The 18773-nt window shown below is 45.3% G+C and overlaps 1 protein-coding gene across 2 annotated transcripts in view; it reads left to right on the top strand.

Moving 5' to 3' along the window:
- The window catches only part of SLC2A6 (solute carrier family 2 member 6), a 290346-nt gene that overhangs the window by 210844 nt on the left and 60729 nt on the right, over nt 1-18773 (top strand). The window contains exon 1 of one of the 2 annotated variants that reach the window (XM_068249217.1): nt 16875-18310. The exons of the other annotated variant lie outside the window; for it this stretch is intronic. Coding sequence (XP_068105318.1) covers nt 18174-18310 — 137 coding nt within the window. The 5' untranslated portion in view covers nt 16875-18173. Of the gene's footprint in view, nt 1-16874; nt 18311-18773 lie in introns of those variants that run through there. 2 annotated transcript variants of the gene reach the window in all.

Below are 18773 nucleotides of genomic sequence, written 5' to 3'. Positions count from 1 at the left end.
GGGTATGGTGGTCAGGAGAAATTGGGGCATGGAGGTCAGGAGATAGTAAGATATGGAGGTCAGGAGACAGTAGTGTATGTGGGTCAGGAGAAATTAGGGCATGGAGGTCAGGAGACAGTAGGGTATGGAGGTCAGGAAATATAAAGATATGGAGTTAAGGAGACAGCAGGGTATGGAGGTCAGGAGACAGTAGGGTATGGAGGTCAGGAGACAGTAGTGTATGGTGGTCAGGAGACAGTAGTGTATTGTGGTCAGGAGACAGTAGTGTATGGTGGTCAGGAGAAATTAGGGCATGGAGGTCAGGAGACAGTAGGGTATGGAGGTCAGGAGACAGTAGGGTATGGAGGTCAGGAGACAATAGGGCACGGAGGCCAGGAGATATAAAGATATGGAGGTCAGGAGACAGTAGGGTATGGAGGTCAGGAGACAATAGGGCATGGAGGCCAGGAGATATAAAGATATGGAGGTCAGGAGACAGTAGTGTATGGAGGTCAGGAGGTTAGTAAGACATGGTGGTCAGGAGGCAGTAATGTGTGGAGGTCAGGAGATATAAAGATATGGAGGTCAGGAGATATAAAGATATGGAGGTCAGGAGACAGTAGTGTATGGAGGTCAGGAGGTTAGTAAGACATGGTGGTCAGGAGGCAGTAATGTGTGGAGGTCAGGAGATATAAAGATATGGAGGTCAGGAGATATAAAGATATGGAGGTCAGGAGACAGTAGGGCATGGAGGTCAGAAGATAGTAGATTATGGAGGTCAGGAGATAGTAAGATATGGAGGTCAGGAGGCAGTACAGTATGTTGATCAGGAGAATTTGGGGTATGGAGGTAGGAGACAGTAAGATATGGAGGTCAGGTAATAGTAGGGTATGGAGGTCAAGAGATAGCAGGGTATGAAGGTCAGCAGTTAGTTAGATAAGGAGATTGGGAGACAGTAAGGTAAGAAGGCCAGGAAATTGGAGGGTATGGAGATCTGCAGACAGTAAGATATGGATAGCAGGATATAGTTAGAGAAGGTCAGTAGACAGAAGGTTATCGAGGTCAGCAGGTAGGAAAGTATGGAGGTCCAGTAACCAGTAGAGTTACGGAGTCTTGAACAGAGAGATACATCTCGAGGGCTTCTACAGGATCTTCTCAAAAAATTAGCATATTGTGATAAAGTTCATTATTTTTTGTAATGTACTGATAAACATTAGACTTTCATATATTTTAGATTCAAATACACACAACTGAAGTAGTTCAAGCCTTTTATTGTTTTAATATTGATGATTTTGGCATACAGCTCATGAAAACCCAAATTTCCTATCTCAAGAAATTAGCATATTTCATCTGACCAATAAAAGAAAAGTGTTTTTAAAACAAAAAAAGTCAACCTTCAAATAATTATGTTCAGTTATGCACTCAATACTTGGTCGGGAACCCTTTTGCATAAATGACTGCTTCAATGCGGTGTGGCATGGAGGCAATCAGCCTGTGGCACTGCTCAGGTGTTATGGAGGCCCAGGATGCTTCGATAGCGGCCTTAAGCTCATCCAGAGTGTTGCGTCTCTCAACTTTCTCTTCCCAATATCCCACAGATTCTCTATGGGGTTCAGGTCAGGAGAGTTGGCAGGCCAATTGAGCACAGTAATACCATGGTCAGTAAACCATTTACCAGTGGTTTTGGCACTGTGAGCAGGTGCCAGGTCGTGCTGAAAAATGAAATCTTCATCTCCACAAAGCTTTTCAGCAGATGGAAGCATGAAGTGCTCCAAAATCTCCTGATAGCTAGCTGCATTGACCCTGCCCTTGATAAAACACAGTGGACCAACACCAGCAGCTGACATGGCACCCCAGACCATCACTGACTGTGGGTACTTGACACTCGACTTCAGGCATTTTGGCATTTCCCTCTCCCCAGTCTTCCTCCAGACTCTGGCACCTTGATTTCTGATTGACATATAAAAGTTGCTTTCATCCGAAAAAAGTACTTTGGACCAATGAGCAACAGTCCAGTGCTGCGTCTCTGTAGCCCAGGTCAGGCGCTTCTGCCGCTGTTTATGGTTCAAAAGTGGGTTCATGCTTCCATCCGCTGAAATGCTTTATGGAGATGAAGATTTCATTTTTCAGCACAACCTGGCACCTGCTCACAGTGCCAAAACCACTGGTAAATGGTTTACTGACCATGGTATTACTGTGTTCAATTGGCCTGCCAACTCTCCTGACCTGAACCCCATAGAGAATCTGTGGGATATTGTGAAGAGAAAGTTGAGAGACGCAAGACCCAACACTCTGGATGAGCTTAAGGCCGCTATGGAAGCATCCTGGGCCTCCATAACACCTGAGCAGTGCCACAGGCTGATTGCCTACACGCCATGCCGCATTGAAGCAGTCATTTCTGCAAAAGGATTCCCGACCAAGTATTGAGTGCATAACTGAACATAATTATTTGAAGGTTGACTTTTTTTTGTTTTAAAAACACTTTTCTTTTATTGGTCGGATTAAATATGCTAATTTTTTGAGAAAGGAATTTGGGGTTTTCATGAGCTGTATGCCAAAATCATCAATATTAAAACAATAAAAGGCTTGAAGTACTTCAGTTGTGTGTATTTGAATCTAAAATATATGAAAGTCTAATGTTTATCACTACATTACAGAAAATAATGAACTTTATCACAATATGCTAGTTTTTTGAGAAGATCCTGTACATTTACTGAATGCCAAATGTCCATATTCATGGTCTTGGTCCATATTGATGCTTCGTCTATTTGTCCTGAAGTATCGAGCTTGCTCCTCATCTGGAAGTTGAGAAGACCAGCAGCATCACTGGACTGGTCACAAAACAACAGATCACAGCAGCTGATGTCACATCTGACTTGACACTCATTAGAGAAGAAGGAATCTGAAAGAGGAAATGAGAACTTCCAAGAAGTTAGGCAGTACACAGAAAAGTGTGGCAATCCTCACTAGAAATATTTTGTAATCTAAAAGTAACTTTAAAAAGCATACAGAACCATTCATCACCATGGCCACAGGTTCCTGTGTCTGAACAAATCTGGGCTGTGGGTAATTTCACCTCTTTTGTGGCACTCTGTTTCCTGTGTGCCACCCACCCTGCAACAACTGTGACCACACCTTGTCACCCTGACCCACTTCACGGTACACCAACCACCGCATCTCCACAAATCCATCGGTAACGGTTCTGAAGTTTGCAGATGATAGTAGTTGGCCTTATAGAAAATGGGGACAAGTCTGTAATATACCTCCCAACTTTTTGAGATGAGAAAGAGGGACACTTAAGCCACGCCCCTGCCACACCCCTAGTCTAGCACACCATAAAGATTTCATAAGGAAAATATGTTGTTTTATAATTCAAACCACACTGGTCCTTTCTATCCTGGTTCATTTTACTTCATATTCACATTTTAACATTAGTAATGTATCAATTTAAAGGATGGGAATAAAGTTTAGAATCAATCAAACATTCAGCTTCCGGTGATGTCAATGTTCTATGTCATAATGGACACTCCCAGCGAGATGACGAGCAGGTGCTTTGGCAACAGACACACAACCCAAGTAACCATCATCATGGAATCTATAGGTAGGATCCTACAGTTGTGGGCAGTCTAACTTATGTGTACGATGAGGAAGCATATGTGAAGAAAATTGTCCGTACACATACCTCCCAACTTTTTCAGTTCGGAAAGAGGGACACTTCAGCCACACCCCTAACCACACCCCCAACACACCCCTAGTCACACATACTATAATGATATCATAAGAAAAATACATTGTTTTAAACTTCAACCCACACCTGTCCTTTCTATCCTGATTAATTTTCCTTCATATAAACATTTGAAAATAAAGCAGCAAATAAAGAGACTCTGTAACAAACAGAAAATAATCCACTGGGGGGTACTCACCTCGGGAGGGGGAAGCCTCAGGGTCCCAATGTGGCTTCCCCCTCCGCTGTAGCTGCAGGCAGTCCAGCGCTTGCTCCCCCGAAGTGTCCTCCCTTGACAAGCCTGAGAAACGCTGATATACAGTGGGTTGCAAAAGTATTCGGCCCCCTTGAAGTTTTCCACATTTTGTCACATTACTGCCACAAACATGCATCAATTTTATTGGAATTCCATGTGAAAGACCAACACAAAGTGGTGTACACGTGAGAAGTGGATCGAAAATCATACATGATTCCAAACATTTTTTACAAATAAATAACTGCAAAGTAGTGTGTGCATAATTATTCGGCCCCCTTTTGATCTGAGTACAGTCAGTTGCCTATAGACATTGCCTGATGAGTGCTAATGACTAAATAGAGTGCACCTGTGTGTAATCTAATGTCAGTACAAATACAGCTGCTCTGTGATGGCCTCAGAGGTTGTCTAAGAGAATATTGGGAGCAACAACACCGTGAAGTCCAAAGAACACCAGACAGGTCAGGGATAAAGTTATTGAGAAATTTAAAGCAGGCTTAGGCTACAAAAAGATTTCCAAAGCCTTGAACATCCCACGGAGCACTGTTCAAGCGGTCATTCAGAAATGGAAGGAGTATGGCACAACTATAAACCTACCAAGACAGGGCCATCAACCTAAACTCACAGGCCGAACAAGGAGAGCGCTGATCAGAAATGCAGTCAAGAGGCCCATGGTGACTCTGGACGAGCTGCAGAGATCTACAGCTCAGGTGGGAGACTCTGTCCATAGGACAACTACCATATATACTCGGATACAAGTCGAGAAATTTAGGACTAACTCATAGTATAAAAGTGGGGGGGTGGACTTATACATGAGTAGTCCTAAATTTAACAACTTATACCCAAAATGAGAGGGCACCTTTCTCTCTCTCCTTTACTGTGGTGCACTAGTGTCCGGGTAATTAGTTCTTCCGTAATCACCGCAGAAGTGAAGTGGTTGCCGGAGACTTTTATCTCCCTCCCTCCATCACCCAAAGTGCAGCCGCCTCTCGCTAACCTCCTCGTGTGTAACTGAATGCAGAGAAACATCGCAGCAGAAGCGAACTCATTTTCCTTCCAGCGCCGGTTGCCATGCCCGCTCATCTTCCTCACTCGCACTGCGTCATGTGACTTCGGGTGCCGGCAGTACGATGCAGTGCTCGGGTGCTCGGAGTCCCTTTATTGAATCAAGCTCCATGAAACACATTTTTCAGTAGAAATATACTGTACATATATTTACATAGATCTGTACATGAGGCCTGAAAGAGGGACAAATGAGGAAGAAAGAGGGATTGGGTTCCCGAAGAGAGACTGTCCCTGTGAAAGAGGGACAGTGGGGAGCTGTATCTGTCCACGAAACCTGCCCAAGCTACATTTCCAATCCTACCCAGAGGTACACACCTAGCCGCTCACTCCGCTCCTCCAATGGACTTCGCCTGACCACCCCCCGCATCGTCCAATTCCATGCACACCTCCAGGACTTCTCAAGAGCTGCTCCAACACTATGGAACTCCCTACCTCCCCCATTACGGTTTCCCCTTCAACATCTTCAAGAAGGCCCTCAAAACTCACCTTTTCACTCTGGCCTAAAAAAATCCTTAATTAACACCAACTATTCAATTGAGAATCTCAAATTGGAGATAAATTTTGAGGTAATTACCTCACTTTTACCGCAAGAGGTAATTTAGGGAGAAAATGGAGATATTTTGGTCGGTGTTTATCACTACCTAAATTACCTCATGCGGTAACTCATTGTGAATCGAGCCCAATGTATCACATATAAAAGTGAAACATTGCAAAAACGTATCCTATGGATAGAGGCCTGACAGGGGCGTAGCAATAGGGGGTGCAGAGGTAGCGACCGCATCGGGGCCCTTGGGCCAGAGGGGCCCCGAAGGGTCCACCCTTCATCACAGTATTAGCTCTCTGTTGGTCCTGTGCTGGTTATAATCACTTTTATAGATGCTTTGAATAGTAGTAATCCTTAAAACACTGTTCCCCATCTCTTTCTTGCAACTCTGACTCTGTGGTTGTCTTTGGCAGGTTTTGGTGCGCCAAATCAATTGTTATGTATAGAGTGCTTGGGGGGGCCCCATGTAAAACTTGCATCGGGGCCCACAGCTCCTTAGCTACGCCACTGAGGCCTGATATCTGAGCTATACTCCCTAATTACCCACTCAACTTCTTCCACTAAACTTAAAGTTCAGTTGGATTGGGAACAAGACTGTAATATATCTATATCAGAAAGTAAATGGGCCCATTGTTGTTCAACTTTGACAAGAAACTCTCTGTTCTGTTCCTCCATCGAGACCTCTCTGAAGTTACTTCATAGAACTTACTATACTCCTGATAGGCTTAGCCTCTTTTACTCTTCCCAGTCGAACATGTGTCTTCGTAATTGCCTTCAGGTTGGAAATTTTTGGCATATCTGGTGGGAATGCCCCCAAGCGAAAGCTTTTTGGTCTGATATCTTGAACAAGATAAACTTTATGCTCAGTTTGAATCTTCCTTTAGATCCAACCATCATATTACTAGATAATAGACCCACGTCTCTTCCATATGCACCCCATAAATTAATACAATTCATTGGGCTCAAGCTAAAAGACACCTGGCCTCCCAATGGAAGAAACCTTTCCTCATGTCAGATGTGGTATTCCAGGATTTAAATAACACTATGCTTTCTGAAAATATCAGAGCCAAATGAATGGATAGGGTCGACAACTGTTTCAAGATCTGGGATGCTTGGATAACCTGGTAAAATAATCAGGGCCTTTCCTACCCCCTACACACATTTTATGCTGGGAATACACGGTTCGTTTTTGCCTTCGTTTAAACCTTCATTTCGATTGTGCCTTTTGTCCTTTTCGATCCCGAAATAATCGGTCATACGGTTAATATCACCACCCACGGTTTCGGTTTTTTTTTTCGGTTCTGATGGTTTCGTTTTTCCAATGATCGAAGGCTGCAAAGAAACGAAACGAAAATCCCTTTTTACAGGGACGGACTAGCATAAACGAATATATAATCGATCTGAACAGCCATCAAGCCTACCAATGGCTCGATTAGATGGATAAAGAGAGATAATATCAAACATGTTCGATCACTAGTCGTTCGTTTTTGGGGTCTATTAATCGAAACTATAATGAGATTATGACTATTTTCACATACGTTTTCAACACTCGATTCGTTTACCGAACGAATCGAAGGTTTAAACGAAGGCAAAAACGAACCGTGTATTCCCAGCATAAGTCCTCTGGTATTATCTAATATTGTTTTGTTCCACTATTAACCTCCCTGGCAGGTACAGATGCTGCGTCCGCTGGAGGATGTTCTTTAAATAAAATTTGATCTAAATGCTTAACCTCTTGAGGACCGCAGTGCTAAACCCCCCCTAGTGACCAGACCATTTTTAGTAAAATGAGCCACTGCAGCTTTAAGGCCAAGCTGCAGGGCCGCACAACACAGCACACAAGTTATCCCCTCCCCCTTTTCTCCCCACCAGCAGAGCTCTCTTTTGGTGGGGTCTGATCGCTCCCCCATGTTTACTTTTTTGTGTACAAATATTATTATTCGTGTTTTTAATTTAAAAAAAGTCTGTTTCTTTAACTATCTTCCCTCCCTCCCTCCTTCCCTCCCCACAGCCAGCCAATTATGGCGATCGGCTGTCATAGGCTTCTGCCTATGAGAGCCGATTGTTCTCCAGTATCCCAGGGGGACAGCCGTGTCACGCGGCTGTCCCCAGTACAGCGCTGCTGCTGATCGCAGCGCTGTACAATCGCCGTCTAACAGTCTCCCGAGCGGTGCTCGGAGACTGAAGGCCGGGGTGGAGCTCCGCCCCCCAAGCAGGAGATGCGCGCAGCCTGTGCGCGATCTCCTGCATTAGCTGGCCCCAGAACTTTGCGTCAATCGGTGTTAGGCGGTCCTGGGGCTGCTGCCGCGGCCACGCCCGCAGGAGGTTAAGCTAGCACTTTGCTAGCCAACCGTGGCCCCCAAGTCCCCGGCACCGCTCTGATTCCCCCAATCGCCACCGGCAATATTTACCTCTCCGCGATCCCATGAGAGCCGCAGCTTCACCGTTTAGCTTCAGTCGTCGCCATGGCAACGATCGGACATGATGTCATGGACTTCATGCGCAGCCCCGATCCTCCCCATAGCGAAGCTGTGTTTGAAATAACCATCAATGGCATTATCTTTTAATAAGCTATTGTTTGATTTATAGATGGTTGTTTACTTTTGCTTTCATATGATGTGCTACCTTTTGATACTTCCGGCAAGTGGGGAACATGTTTGTAGTCCTCTTTATTATTGTATATCATGTGGACCAATTTTTTTCAATAAACACCCTTGAAACATAAAAGTGAAACATCACAATGTGACTATAAAAACACATAGAAAAACTGCACCAGATATCATATACATCCAACTGAATACAAAAGTTAATAGAATTATGAACTGTGACAATCCAGCCCCGCGATCGCGTCGAATCTGCTCCCGTTAGCGTACGCAGGAAGTACGGTGAGCAGACGGACAACAAAGACCGGTTGTTGGATCGTCCGAGGAACAAGGTTAATGTGACAGAGCGTGCCAATCCCGTATAATCTGCTCCCGTTAGCATACGCAGGAAGTACGGTGAACAGACTGACAATAAAGATTGGTCGCGCAGCTGCCGACAATATGTAATGGGACAAACATCCACCAATCCCGTATTACTAGGCCACTGTTGCCATGCAGGTCTCATGCACTAGAGACTGCTGGAGGCAAATTCACTATGTGTGCGTAGTAAACGGTTAAGATTGGTTGGAGGTGCCCATACATGTACAATCACGATTGTATATGCAATCGGTAAACTAAAAATATCGATTTCGCGCTGGAAATCGGGTAAATTCACTGCCACCACTGTCTGGTTAAATGGACCAGACAGTCTCCAACCAGCTACTCCTAAATGGAAGAAACTGTTATTTACAACCTAGCTAGCAAATCAACAATTTATAAGTAAATAATAAAACAATACGGTAGTATGACTGACTCTTCAGAGGGCAGATTCGTTATAGCAGCAATCAGATGACCAGAAAAGGCACAAGACTGAACGATAAAATCGTTAGTTTTTATTCTAAAACTACATATACACAGCCTAATTTAGCCCACAGATAAATATACCTGTCCGGCAGAACAGATTGGTTTGATAGAAAGAGAATAGAGATGAAAAGAAACAGAATGTCTTAATATACAGTTCAAATACCATTATTGGTAGTCCATGCGGCAATCGCAAGTCTTTGGAGGAAGTCCAAAATGGAGGTTTTGTCCTGGCGGGCTGGTTGATTAATGTTAATTCGACGTCAGATTAAAGGTGAAGGACCCTGGACAAACTGGGCCCCGTTAAGTTATACCCCTCACTTCAGCAAGGAGGAGTTAGGGGCGTGGATCACACACCTCTTTGGAACAGGAGGTGTGCCCGCCCCTCCTCATGGACACAGGAATATACCTGAATCATGATAGGTGTGCTAATCTTCAAAACCGTACAGGTTATGTTAAATCTAATAACATTTTTAGGTCGATTAGAATTTATCGATAACAATGATATCAAACTTGAGGGGTCAGACCCCTGGGGTATTAGAGGGTTATTTTAAAACAGTCTTACGCTAGATCTGGGAGTCCGATTGTTAAGAAAACCTCTCGGAACCATCGTCCTGCGGAATCCCAGAACCTGTGCAGATTTGATGGGTATAGAGAGTTGCTATGCCATGAATTATGAAGAAAATGTAAAGGAAATATGGATATTGGGGATTCCTGGGTCACAGTAGGTCAGCTACTTCCAGAGATACCCTGATAACATCTGTGCATTTGCTTGTTCTGTGTGGAGGTGTGAAAGCTGAAGCCCGCTTGTCTCTCTTTGCTCAGTTTTATTAGATTCTGTCAGGCAAAAACTAGATTGATGGCAGATAAACTCTCTAGGGGGTCCCATGAGGCCAGGAAACCCGCTGTCACATATAGGTGAGAGAAGCTAGGTAATTAGAGGCAGTGTTTGCCACCAGAGCCAGAGAGTAAGAAAAAACAAAAGTGTTGATTTAAACCAAAAACATTTTGGTGGTTTTGCAGAGAAACTTGCGTTTGTGACTCCATGATGCATTCTATATGTCATATCGACGGCGTCACATGAACCACCTACCAGATCAGCAATAAAAATTTTATTATATCATACAATGTGTATGGATGTTCCTATTGGTTTCCACACAGCCCCTGGTTAGAATTAAGGGATCGAAGATCGAGTAGGAACCAAGGGGAAGGCCGCAGGCAACGACACACCAATTCATGTATCACAGAACATATTTAAGTCTAACTTTGAATTTAGCCCTGAAGTGGAACGCGTCCCCAATTTCCAAATCTCCAAAGTCTTATATAGGTCACCTCCCCTTAATCCTCCTGGCGGTATGAAAAATTCTGCCAGGAGGCAGCGCGGCAGGCTTTTTTTTGTTTTTTTTGTTTTTTAAATCATGTAGCGAGCCCAGGGCTCGCTACATGATAGCTGCTGCTCAGCGGCATCCCCCCGCCCTCTTCGATCGCCTTCGGCGATCTCCGATCAGGAAATCCCGTTCAAAGAACGGGATTTCCTGGAGGGCTTCCCCCGTCGCCATGGCGACGGGGCGGGATGACGTCACCGACGTCAGCGACGTCGTGACGTCATTGGGAGTCCCGATCCACCCCTCGGCGCAGCCTGGCACTGATTGGCCAGGCAGCGCACGGGGTCTGGGGGGGGGGCCGCGCGCCGCAACAGATATCGGCGATCGGGCGCAGGGCGGTGGCGATCAGTGTGCTGGCTCAGCTAGCAAAGTGCTAGCTGCGTCCAGCAAAAAAAAAGTAAGAAAATCGGCCGAGCAGGGCCGGAGAAAACCTCCTGCGCGGCTTACCCCGTTACCGCCAGGAAGGTTAAAGCACGTGATATCCTTTCTACACCCTGGAACCTGAAACCAGACATATTACCTGAATGAGTATACAGAAAATGTTTAGACACACTGGAAACGTGAGTAATGTAGGCACTGTTATTAATACATCTCCTCGCACCATTCTGATGTTCAGAGATTCTTTGGCGTAATGGTCGGGTGGTACAACCCACATATTGCATCCTACAGGTCACGCACGTGATCAAACAGACCACATTATTAGTTTGACAGTTGATATACTGTCTGATGTCATGGCTAGTATGTCTAGAAAAAGAATTGACCTCCCGTGTCTGACTATGAACATTGCAATAGCGAAGTATTGTAACCACACTTGTACGACCCTTTATACGTTAACCAGGTGAAGGTTTGTTTTTCTTTACTGCAAAATAAGCTAGGTGAAAGACTGGTGCCCAGAGCGAGGATAATGTAATAATCTAGTCGTATTCTAAGCTTTAGGAGATGACAAAACTTTGTTCTGTTGCCTGTTCCTGCTGGTTCCCTTGGCCTTCTCTATTGAGTCTCGCGAATAACCTCGATCTGTAAGTCTAGACTGGACTAGCTTAACCCATTCGTGTTCCGTCGTTTTCACTTGAGCAATGTTCACCTCCCATTGATTAGCCTATAACTTTATCACTACTTATCACAATGAACTGATCTATATCTTGTTTTTTCCGCCACCAATTAGGCTTTCTTTGGGGGGTACATTTTGACGCTAGTCAGCCAATCAGGTGCACTGTCATACACCCTTTGCCTGCTGTACCATACCTAGCAGGAATTACATAGATTAGCATTCAGGTGGGAGGCTTCGGTTGGACGCAATCGTGAATTGCGTCGTTTACAGGGACGCCCCATGTAGGCACATCTCCCACACGGTCCCCTCCCTAACCACTCACCTGTCAACCGCATCCTAGAAGCTGCAGAAAATAAATTTAAAATCACAAACACTGGTCCACATGACAGCCCAGGGGCCCCAGGTCTCTCTCACTCACTGGGGCCCCCAAACCACCATGCGACACCTAGAGGGAAGTGCGGGCAAGCCCTGGACCTCTCACCTCCAGGGAACTCACCCCACCACCTCTAAACTGAATGCCAACTGCAACAAACACAATTGCTAACTTCCAGTCAGAGCAATATCCTGCCTCTATCTGGCCAGCAGACGCTAGTCAGCCAATCAGGTGCACTGTCATACACCCTTTGCCTGCTGTACCATACCTAGCAGGAATTACATAGATTAGCATTCAGGTGGGAGGCTTCGGTTGGACGCAATCGTGAATTGCGTCGTTTACAGGGACGCCCCGTGTAGGCACATCTCCCACACGGTCCCCTCCCTAACCACTCACCTGTCAACCGCATCCTAGAAGCTGCAAAAAATAAATTTAAAATCACAAACACTGGTCCACATGACAGCCCAGGGGCCCCAGGTCTCTCTCACTCACTGGGGCCCCCAAACCACCATGCGACACCTAGAGGGAAGTGCGGGCAAGCCCTGGACCTCTCACCTCCAGGGAACTCACCCCACCACCTCTAAACTGAATGCCAACTGCAACAAACACAATTGCTAACTTCCAGTCAGAGCAATATCCTGCCTCTATCTGGCCAGCAGACGCTAGTCAACCAATCAGGTGCACTGTCATACACCCTTTGCCTGCTGTACCATACCTAGCAGGAATTACATAGATTAGCATTCAGGTGGGAGGCTTCGGTTGGACGCAATCGAGAGAGACCTGGGGCCCCTGGGCTGTCATGTGGACCAGTGTTTGTGATTTTAAATTTATTTTTTGCAGCTTCTAGGATGCGGTTGACAGGTGAGTGGTTAGGGAGGGGACCATGTGGGAGATGTGCCTACACGGGGCGTCCCTGTAAACGACGCAATTCACGATTGCGTCCAACCGAAGCCTCCCACCTGAATGCTAATCTATGTAATTCCTGCTAGGTATGGTACAGCAGGCAAAGGGTGTATGACAGTGCACCTGATTGGCTGACTAGCGTCTGCTGGCCAGATAGAGGCAGGATATTGCTCTGACTGGAAGTTAGCAATTGTGTTTGTTGCAGTTGGCATTCAGTTTAGAGGTGGTGGGGTGAGTTCCCTGGAGGTGAGAGGTCCAGGGCTTGCCCGCACTTCCCTCTAGGTGTCGCATGGTGGTTTGGGGGCCCCAGTGAGTGAGAGAGACCTGGGGCCCCTGGGCTGTCATGTGGACCAGTGTTTGTGGGGGTACATTTTGCTAAGAGCCACTTTACTCTGAATGCATTTTAACAGGAAGAATAAGAAAAAAACGGAAAAAATTGATTATCTCTCAGTATTCAGCCATTATATGTTTAAAATAATACATGCCTCCATAATTAAAACTCACGTATTGTATTTGCCCATATGTCCCGGTTATTACACCGTTAAAATTATGTCCCTATCACAATGTATGGCGACAATATTTCATTTGGAAATAAAGGTACATTTTTTCCGCTTTCCATCTATCACTATTTACAAGTTTAAAATAAAAAAAAGTATAGAAATATTTCATCTTTACATTGATATTTAAAAAGTTTAGACCCTTAGGTAAATATTTACATGTTTTTTTTTTTATTGTAATGTTTTTTTTTATTTTAACCACTTCACCACTGAGGGGTTTTACCCCCTGAGCACCAGAGCAATTTTCACCTTTCAGCGCTCCTTCCATTCATTCGTCTATAACTTTATCATTACTTATCGCAATGAAATGAACTATATCTTGTTTTTTCCGCCACCAATTAGGCTTTCTTTAGGTGGGACATTATGCCAAGAATTATTTTTTTCTAAATGTGTTTTAATGGGAAAATAGGAAAAATGTGGGGAAAAAAATAATTATTTTTCAGTTTTCGGCCATTATAGTTTTTAAATAATGCAGGCTACTGTAATTAAAACCCATGAAATGTATTTGCCCTTTTGTCCCGGTTATAAAACCATTTAAATTATGTCCCTATCACAATGTTTGGCGCCAATATTTTATTTGGAAATAAAGGTGCATTTTTTTCATTTTTGCGTCCATCCCTAATTACAAGCCCATAGTTTATAAAGTAACAGTGTTATACCCTCTTGACATAAATATTTAAAAAGTTCAGTCCCTAAGGTAACTATTTATGTATTTTTTTTAATTGTACATTTTTTATTTTTTTTTTTAATTACAAAAAAAAAAAAACTGGGGAGTGTGGGAGGTAATGAGTTAATTTTATGTGTAAAAGTCATTTATTTGTATGTGAAAAATGTGTAGGGTGTAGTTTACTATTTGGCCACAAGATGGCCACAGTAACTTTTTGTTTTAATGCGACCTCCAAGCTTCCTTCCGGAAGCTTGGAGGAAGTAGAAGGAGGCTGGACATGTGAGTTTTTTCTCACAATGATCGCGCTGCCCATAGGAGAGCAGCGGATCATTGTGGGGCTTAGATCAACGAACGGGAATGGATTTTCCCGTTCATTGATCTCTGGGCGAGCGGGCGGCGGCGTGTTTACTAGCGGCGGGCGGCGTGTTTACGAGCGGGAGCGCGGACAGCGTCAGGAACGCGGAAAGTACGTATTTCTCCGTCCCTGGTTGTTAAAGGATGGAAAAAGGGGCGGAGAAATACATACGCGCGGGGGTAAAGTGGTTAAACATATTTTATTTGGGTAGTTTTGGGAGGGTGGGAGGTAAACAATAGGTTTATAATGTAAATGTGTGTTGATTTTCATTTTTTTTTACTTTTAGTTGTAGTATTACTTTTTGGCTACAAGATGGCGGTCATGAGTTTGTTTACATGACGTCACTCTAAGCATAACATACGCTTAGAGGGACGCATGGGGGAGGTAACAGCCAGAAAAAGCGCAGCTTCCGAGAGAAGATGTCGCTTTTTCAGCGGGGGAGAGGAATCAGTGATCGGGCACCATAGCCCGATTTACTGATTGCCTGGCTGATGAATCCGGGCCGGGAGCGCACGTGCACGCGCGCGCATGGTTCCTGGACGTAGTTTCTACGTCCAGGAACCAAAATAGGTTAAGTTCGTTCTGCAGCATTTCAGGATCAGAGCAGTTTCTGGCTGCTCTAATCATCTCACCATATGGAATAGATCTTGATGTATGTTTGGGATTATTATTATTTAGTATTTATATAGTGCCAACATCTTCCGCAGCGATGTACAGAGTATATCGTCTTGTCACTAACTGTCCCTCAGAGGAGCTCACAATCTAATTCCCTACCATAGTCACATGTCTATATATGTATTGTGTAGTGTTGCAGTTTAGGGCCAATTTAGGGGGGAGCCAATTAACCTATCTGTATGTTTTTGGGACGTGGGAGGAAACCGGAGTACCCGGAGGAAACCCACACAGACACGAAGAGAACATACAAACTCCTTGTAGATGTTGACCTGGCTGGGATTCTAATCAGGGACCCAGCGCTGCAAGGCAAGAGCGCTAACCACTATGCCACCGTGCTGCCCGGATAACAGCTTGTTGCCAATAGCAACGAGTTGCTAGCACATGCTTTTCTGAAAGTTTTAGTAACAGTCTTTCCAGATGTCTCTCAGGCCTGGTGCAGCAGGATATTCCTTCATTTGCATGTATTCCTGTATTGTCGTACTGCTGTATGTCAGCCCTAAATATTGTCTGTAACCTAAACTAATGTCCAGCGCTGCGTAATATGTTGGCGATTTATAAATACAATAAATAAATAAATAATAGATGTACATGTTGATGGTGTGGTTATTTTTCAGGGTTGGGGAGTCACAAGTGTGTTTATGAAGGAGTTCCAGAGAAGGGGAGAGAATCTTGAGAAATCATGAATTAGGAGAATGTAAGGAGGTGATTTTAATAGAGAAAAAGAGAAGGATGTCGGCAGCAGCAGGACAAAGGTTAGATTTACTAGCATTGCTCTAGAAGCAGAACAAAGTGCCATTCCCATTAGGCCTCATTCACACTAACGCTTTTCTGCAGCGATCAGTAAAGCACTGTGTACAATGTATCCCTAGGGGACCGTTCTCACAGCAGCGTTCGCAATTCGTATAAATGGCGACCGCGCTGCATGTAGCATTGTTGGAGGGATTCTCGTTCCCTGAATGTGAATTGCAAGTGGCAAAAAATCGGTGCAAAGTTGTGACACAAAATCGATATCGCTCAGTGATTGTAATCGCAGGTGAGAACCGGCCCTTGTTGTCTGTAACGCGTGAACATGTATTGTGATGTAGTACTCCATTCCAGCCAGCAATCGTTCTTCCAGATTCCATTCCTTCCGCCCCTCTCTTCCGCTGTATAAATACATCTTATGATTAAAGTGACATTTGAGAACTACCCCCCCCCCATTGGCTTATAACTATAAATCACTGAGGGCAGATACCATGTTCTGGCACTGCTGGCAGCGCCCACGTATGTCGCTTGCTATTTTGGGTCGAGTTTCCGATTTATACTTGAATCCCACCGACCCCCCATGTTGAATGGATGCCCACAGCCAATCATCTCCTGTCATCAGCACATTTGAATCTTTACTTCCTTCTGATCGGTCTCGTTGGCTCCTGAGGAAGCGGCAGTTTTCAGCAACGAAACGCGTGTCAGGAACCACCGACAGTCGCTCGTCGTTTCGCTTTGTAAGCAAAGCTTAGAAATAATTAAACGTTAGATTATATTTTCCCCTCCCCCCACCTGTCCCATTTACTCTTTTGAATTATTTTATTTAGATTTTTCACATTTATTGGTGTCAGTATTTGCACTATCCTAAAGATACCCACTTTTTCTCGGGTCTTCCTTGCATGTAAATTGGCCAGACATAAATGTGTACAGGGAAAGCCCGGCCTGGGGGATTCCATAGCCGGATCCCACCCTCAGCAAGCAGTATAGGCATCAGCATCCTGTGCTGGGCATCCTATATTACACAACCCCCCCTCCCCCCCCCCTCCTCCTTAGTGCTGGGAATGTCCCTACAGAGAGCAGAACTCTCACTACTTCCCCTTCATCATCATATCTGCAGGAGGATGGAGCGACAGTCTGCACACTGACACTGCTCAGCAACACACCTCTCCAGCTGCATCCAGTGACTCTGCTCTAAATCCAGTGACACTGCTCAGCAACCCACCTCTCCAGCTGCATCCACTATATCCAGCGACACTGCTCTCCAACTACATCCAGCGACACTGCTCAGCAACACACCTCTCCAGCTGCATCCACTACATCCAGTGACACTGCTCAGCAACACACCTCTCCAGCTGCATCCACTACATCCAGTGACACTGCTCAGCAACACACCTCTCCAGCTGCATCCACTACATCCAGTGACACTGCTCAGCAACACACCTCTCCAGCTGCATCCACTACATCCAGCGACACTGCTCAGCAACACACCTCTCCAGCTGCATCCACTACATCCAGCGACACTGCTCAGCAACACACCTCTCCAGCTGCATCCACTACATCCAGTGACACTGCTCAGCAACACACCTCTCCAGCTGCATCCACTACATCCAGCGACACTGCTCAGCAACACACCTCTCCAGCTGCATCCACTACATCCAGCGACACTGCTCAGCAACACACCTCTCCAGCTGCATCCACTACATCCAGTGACACTGCTCAGCAACACACCTCTCCAGCTGCATCTACTACATCCAGTGACACTGCTCAGCAACACACCTCTCCAGCTGCATCCACTACATCCAGCGACACTGCTCAGCAACACACCTCTCCAGCTGCATCCACTACATCCAGTGACACTGCTCAGCAACACACCTCTCCAGCTGCATCTACTACATCCAGTGACAGTGCTCTCCTGCTGCATCCAGTGACTCTGCTCTACATCCAGTGACTCTGCTCTCCAACTACATCCAGTGCCACTGCTTCTCTCCTGCTGCATCCAGTGACACTGCTCAGCAACACACCTCTTCAGTTGCATCCACTACATCCAGTGACAGTGCTCTCCTGCTGCATCCAGTGACTCTGCTCTACATCCAGTGACTCTGCTCTACATCCAGTGACTCTGCTCTACATCCAGTGCCACTGCTCTCCTGTTGCATCCAGTGTCACTGCTCTCCTGTTGCATCCAGTGACACTGCTCTCTGGGTACACACTGCACTTTGGCTGTATCCAGTGACACTGCTCTCTGGCTGTATCCAGTGACACTGCTCTCTGGGTACACACTGCACTTTGGCTGTATCCAGTGTCACTGCTCTCCGGGTACACACTGCACTTTGGCTGTATCCAGTGACACTGCTCTCTGGGTACACACTGCACTTTGGCTGTATCCAGTGACACTGCTCTCTGGGTACACACTGCACTTTGGCTGTATCCAGTGACACTGCTCTCTGGCTGCACCATGGACACCAAACCGCTCCTAAACGGAGTAGTAAATAATAAGTTGTACGGTTGTGTGGAGGGCGAGCAGTCTGTGGAGATACCTGGGAAGCTGTCTGTGGGGAGAATTCTGAGAGATGAAGAGAAGAGATATATCAAGTAAGTGGGAAATATCCTGATTATCTATAGCTGTGCATATATAATTATACAGTTACTGCCTGAGGTGACGTATAGTGCCAAGCATACCAATAACTAGGCTGTGTTTCTTTTCTCACTGTAAGGGTTAAGAATTAAGGTATGTAAATGACAGTTTCTCTAGTCAGACCTAGTGGACTATAGGGTAGCAGTCGCATAAAACTCTTGCCTGTCAGAATATAACTTCTGAGTGCAGGGGATAGATAAAAAAAAGGTCAATAGTTCATGATTGAGGGGTTGGAACTCCACCCCCAGGGTGGTGACATCAGCAGATGAGAGATGATGGAAGAAGAAGTGGAGGCTACTGTTTGCACAGGTTCAACCAAAACTGGACAATGCAAGATACAGAATATGTTGCCTAGTCTGGTGAGTGCAACATACAGATCGAGGGGTCAGAATTTGGCGTAAACAACATGAAAGTATCCTT

This window comes from Hyperolius riggenbachi, chromosome 8 (genome assembly GCF_040937935.1).
Source record: "Hyperolius riggenbachi isolate aHypRig1 chromosome 8, aHypRig1.pri, whole genome shotgun sequence".
Lineage (NCBI taxonomy): Eukaryota > Metazoa > Chordata > Amphibia > Anura > Hyperoliidae > Hyperolius > Hyperolius riggenbachi.
The sequence above is the reverse complement of the archived record's forward strand: the minus strand, read 5'-3'. Positions and strand labels throughout refer to the sequence as shown.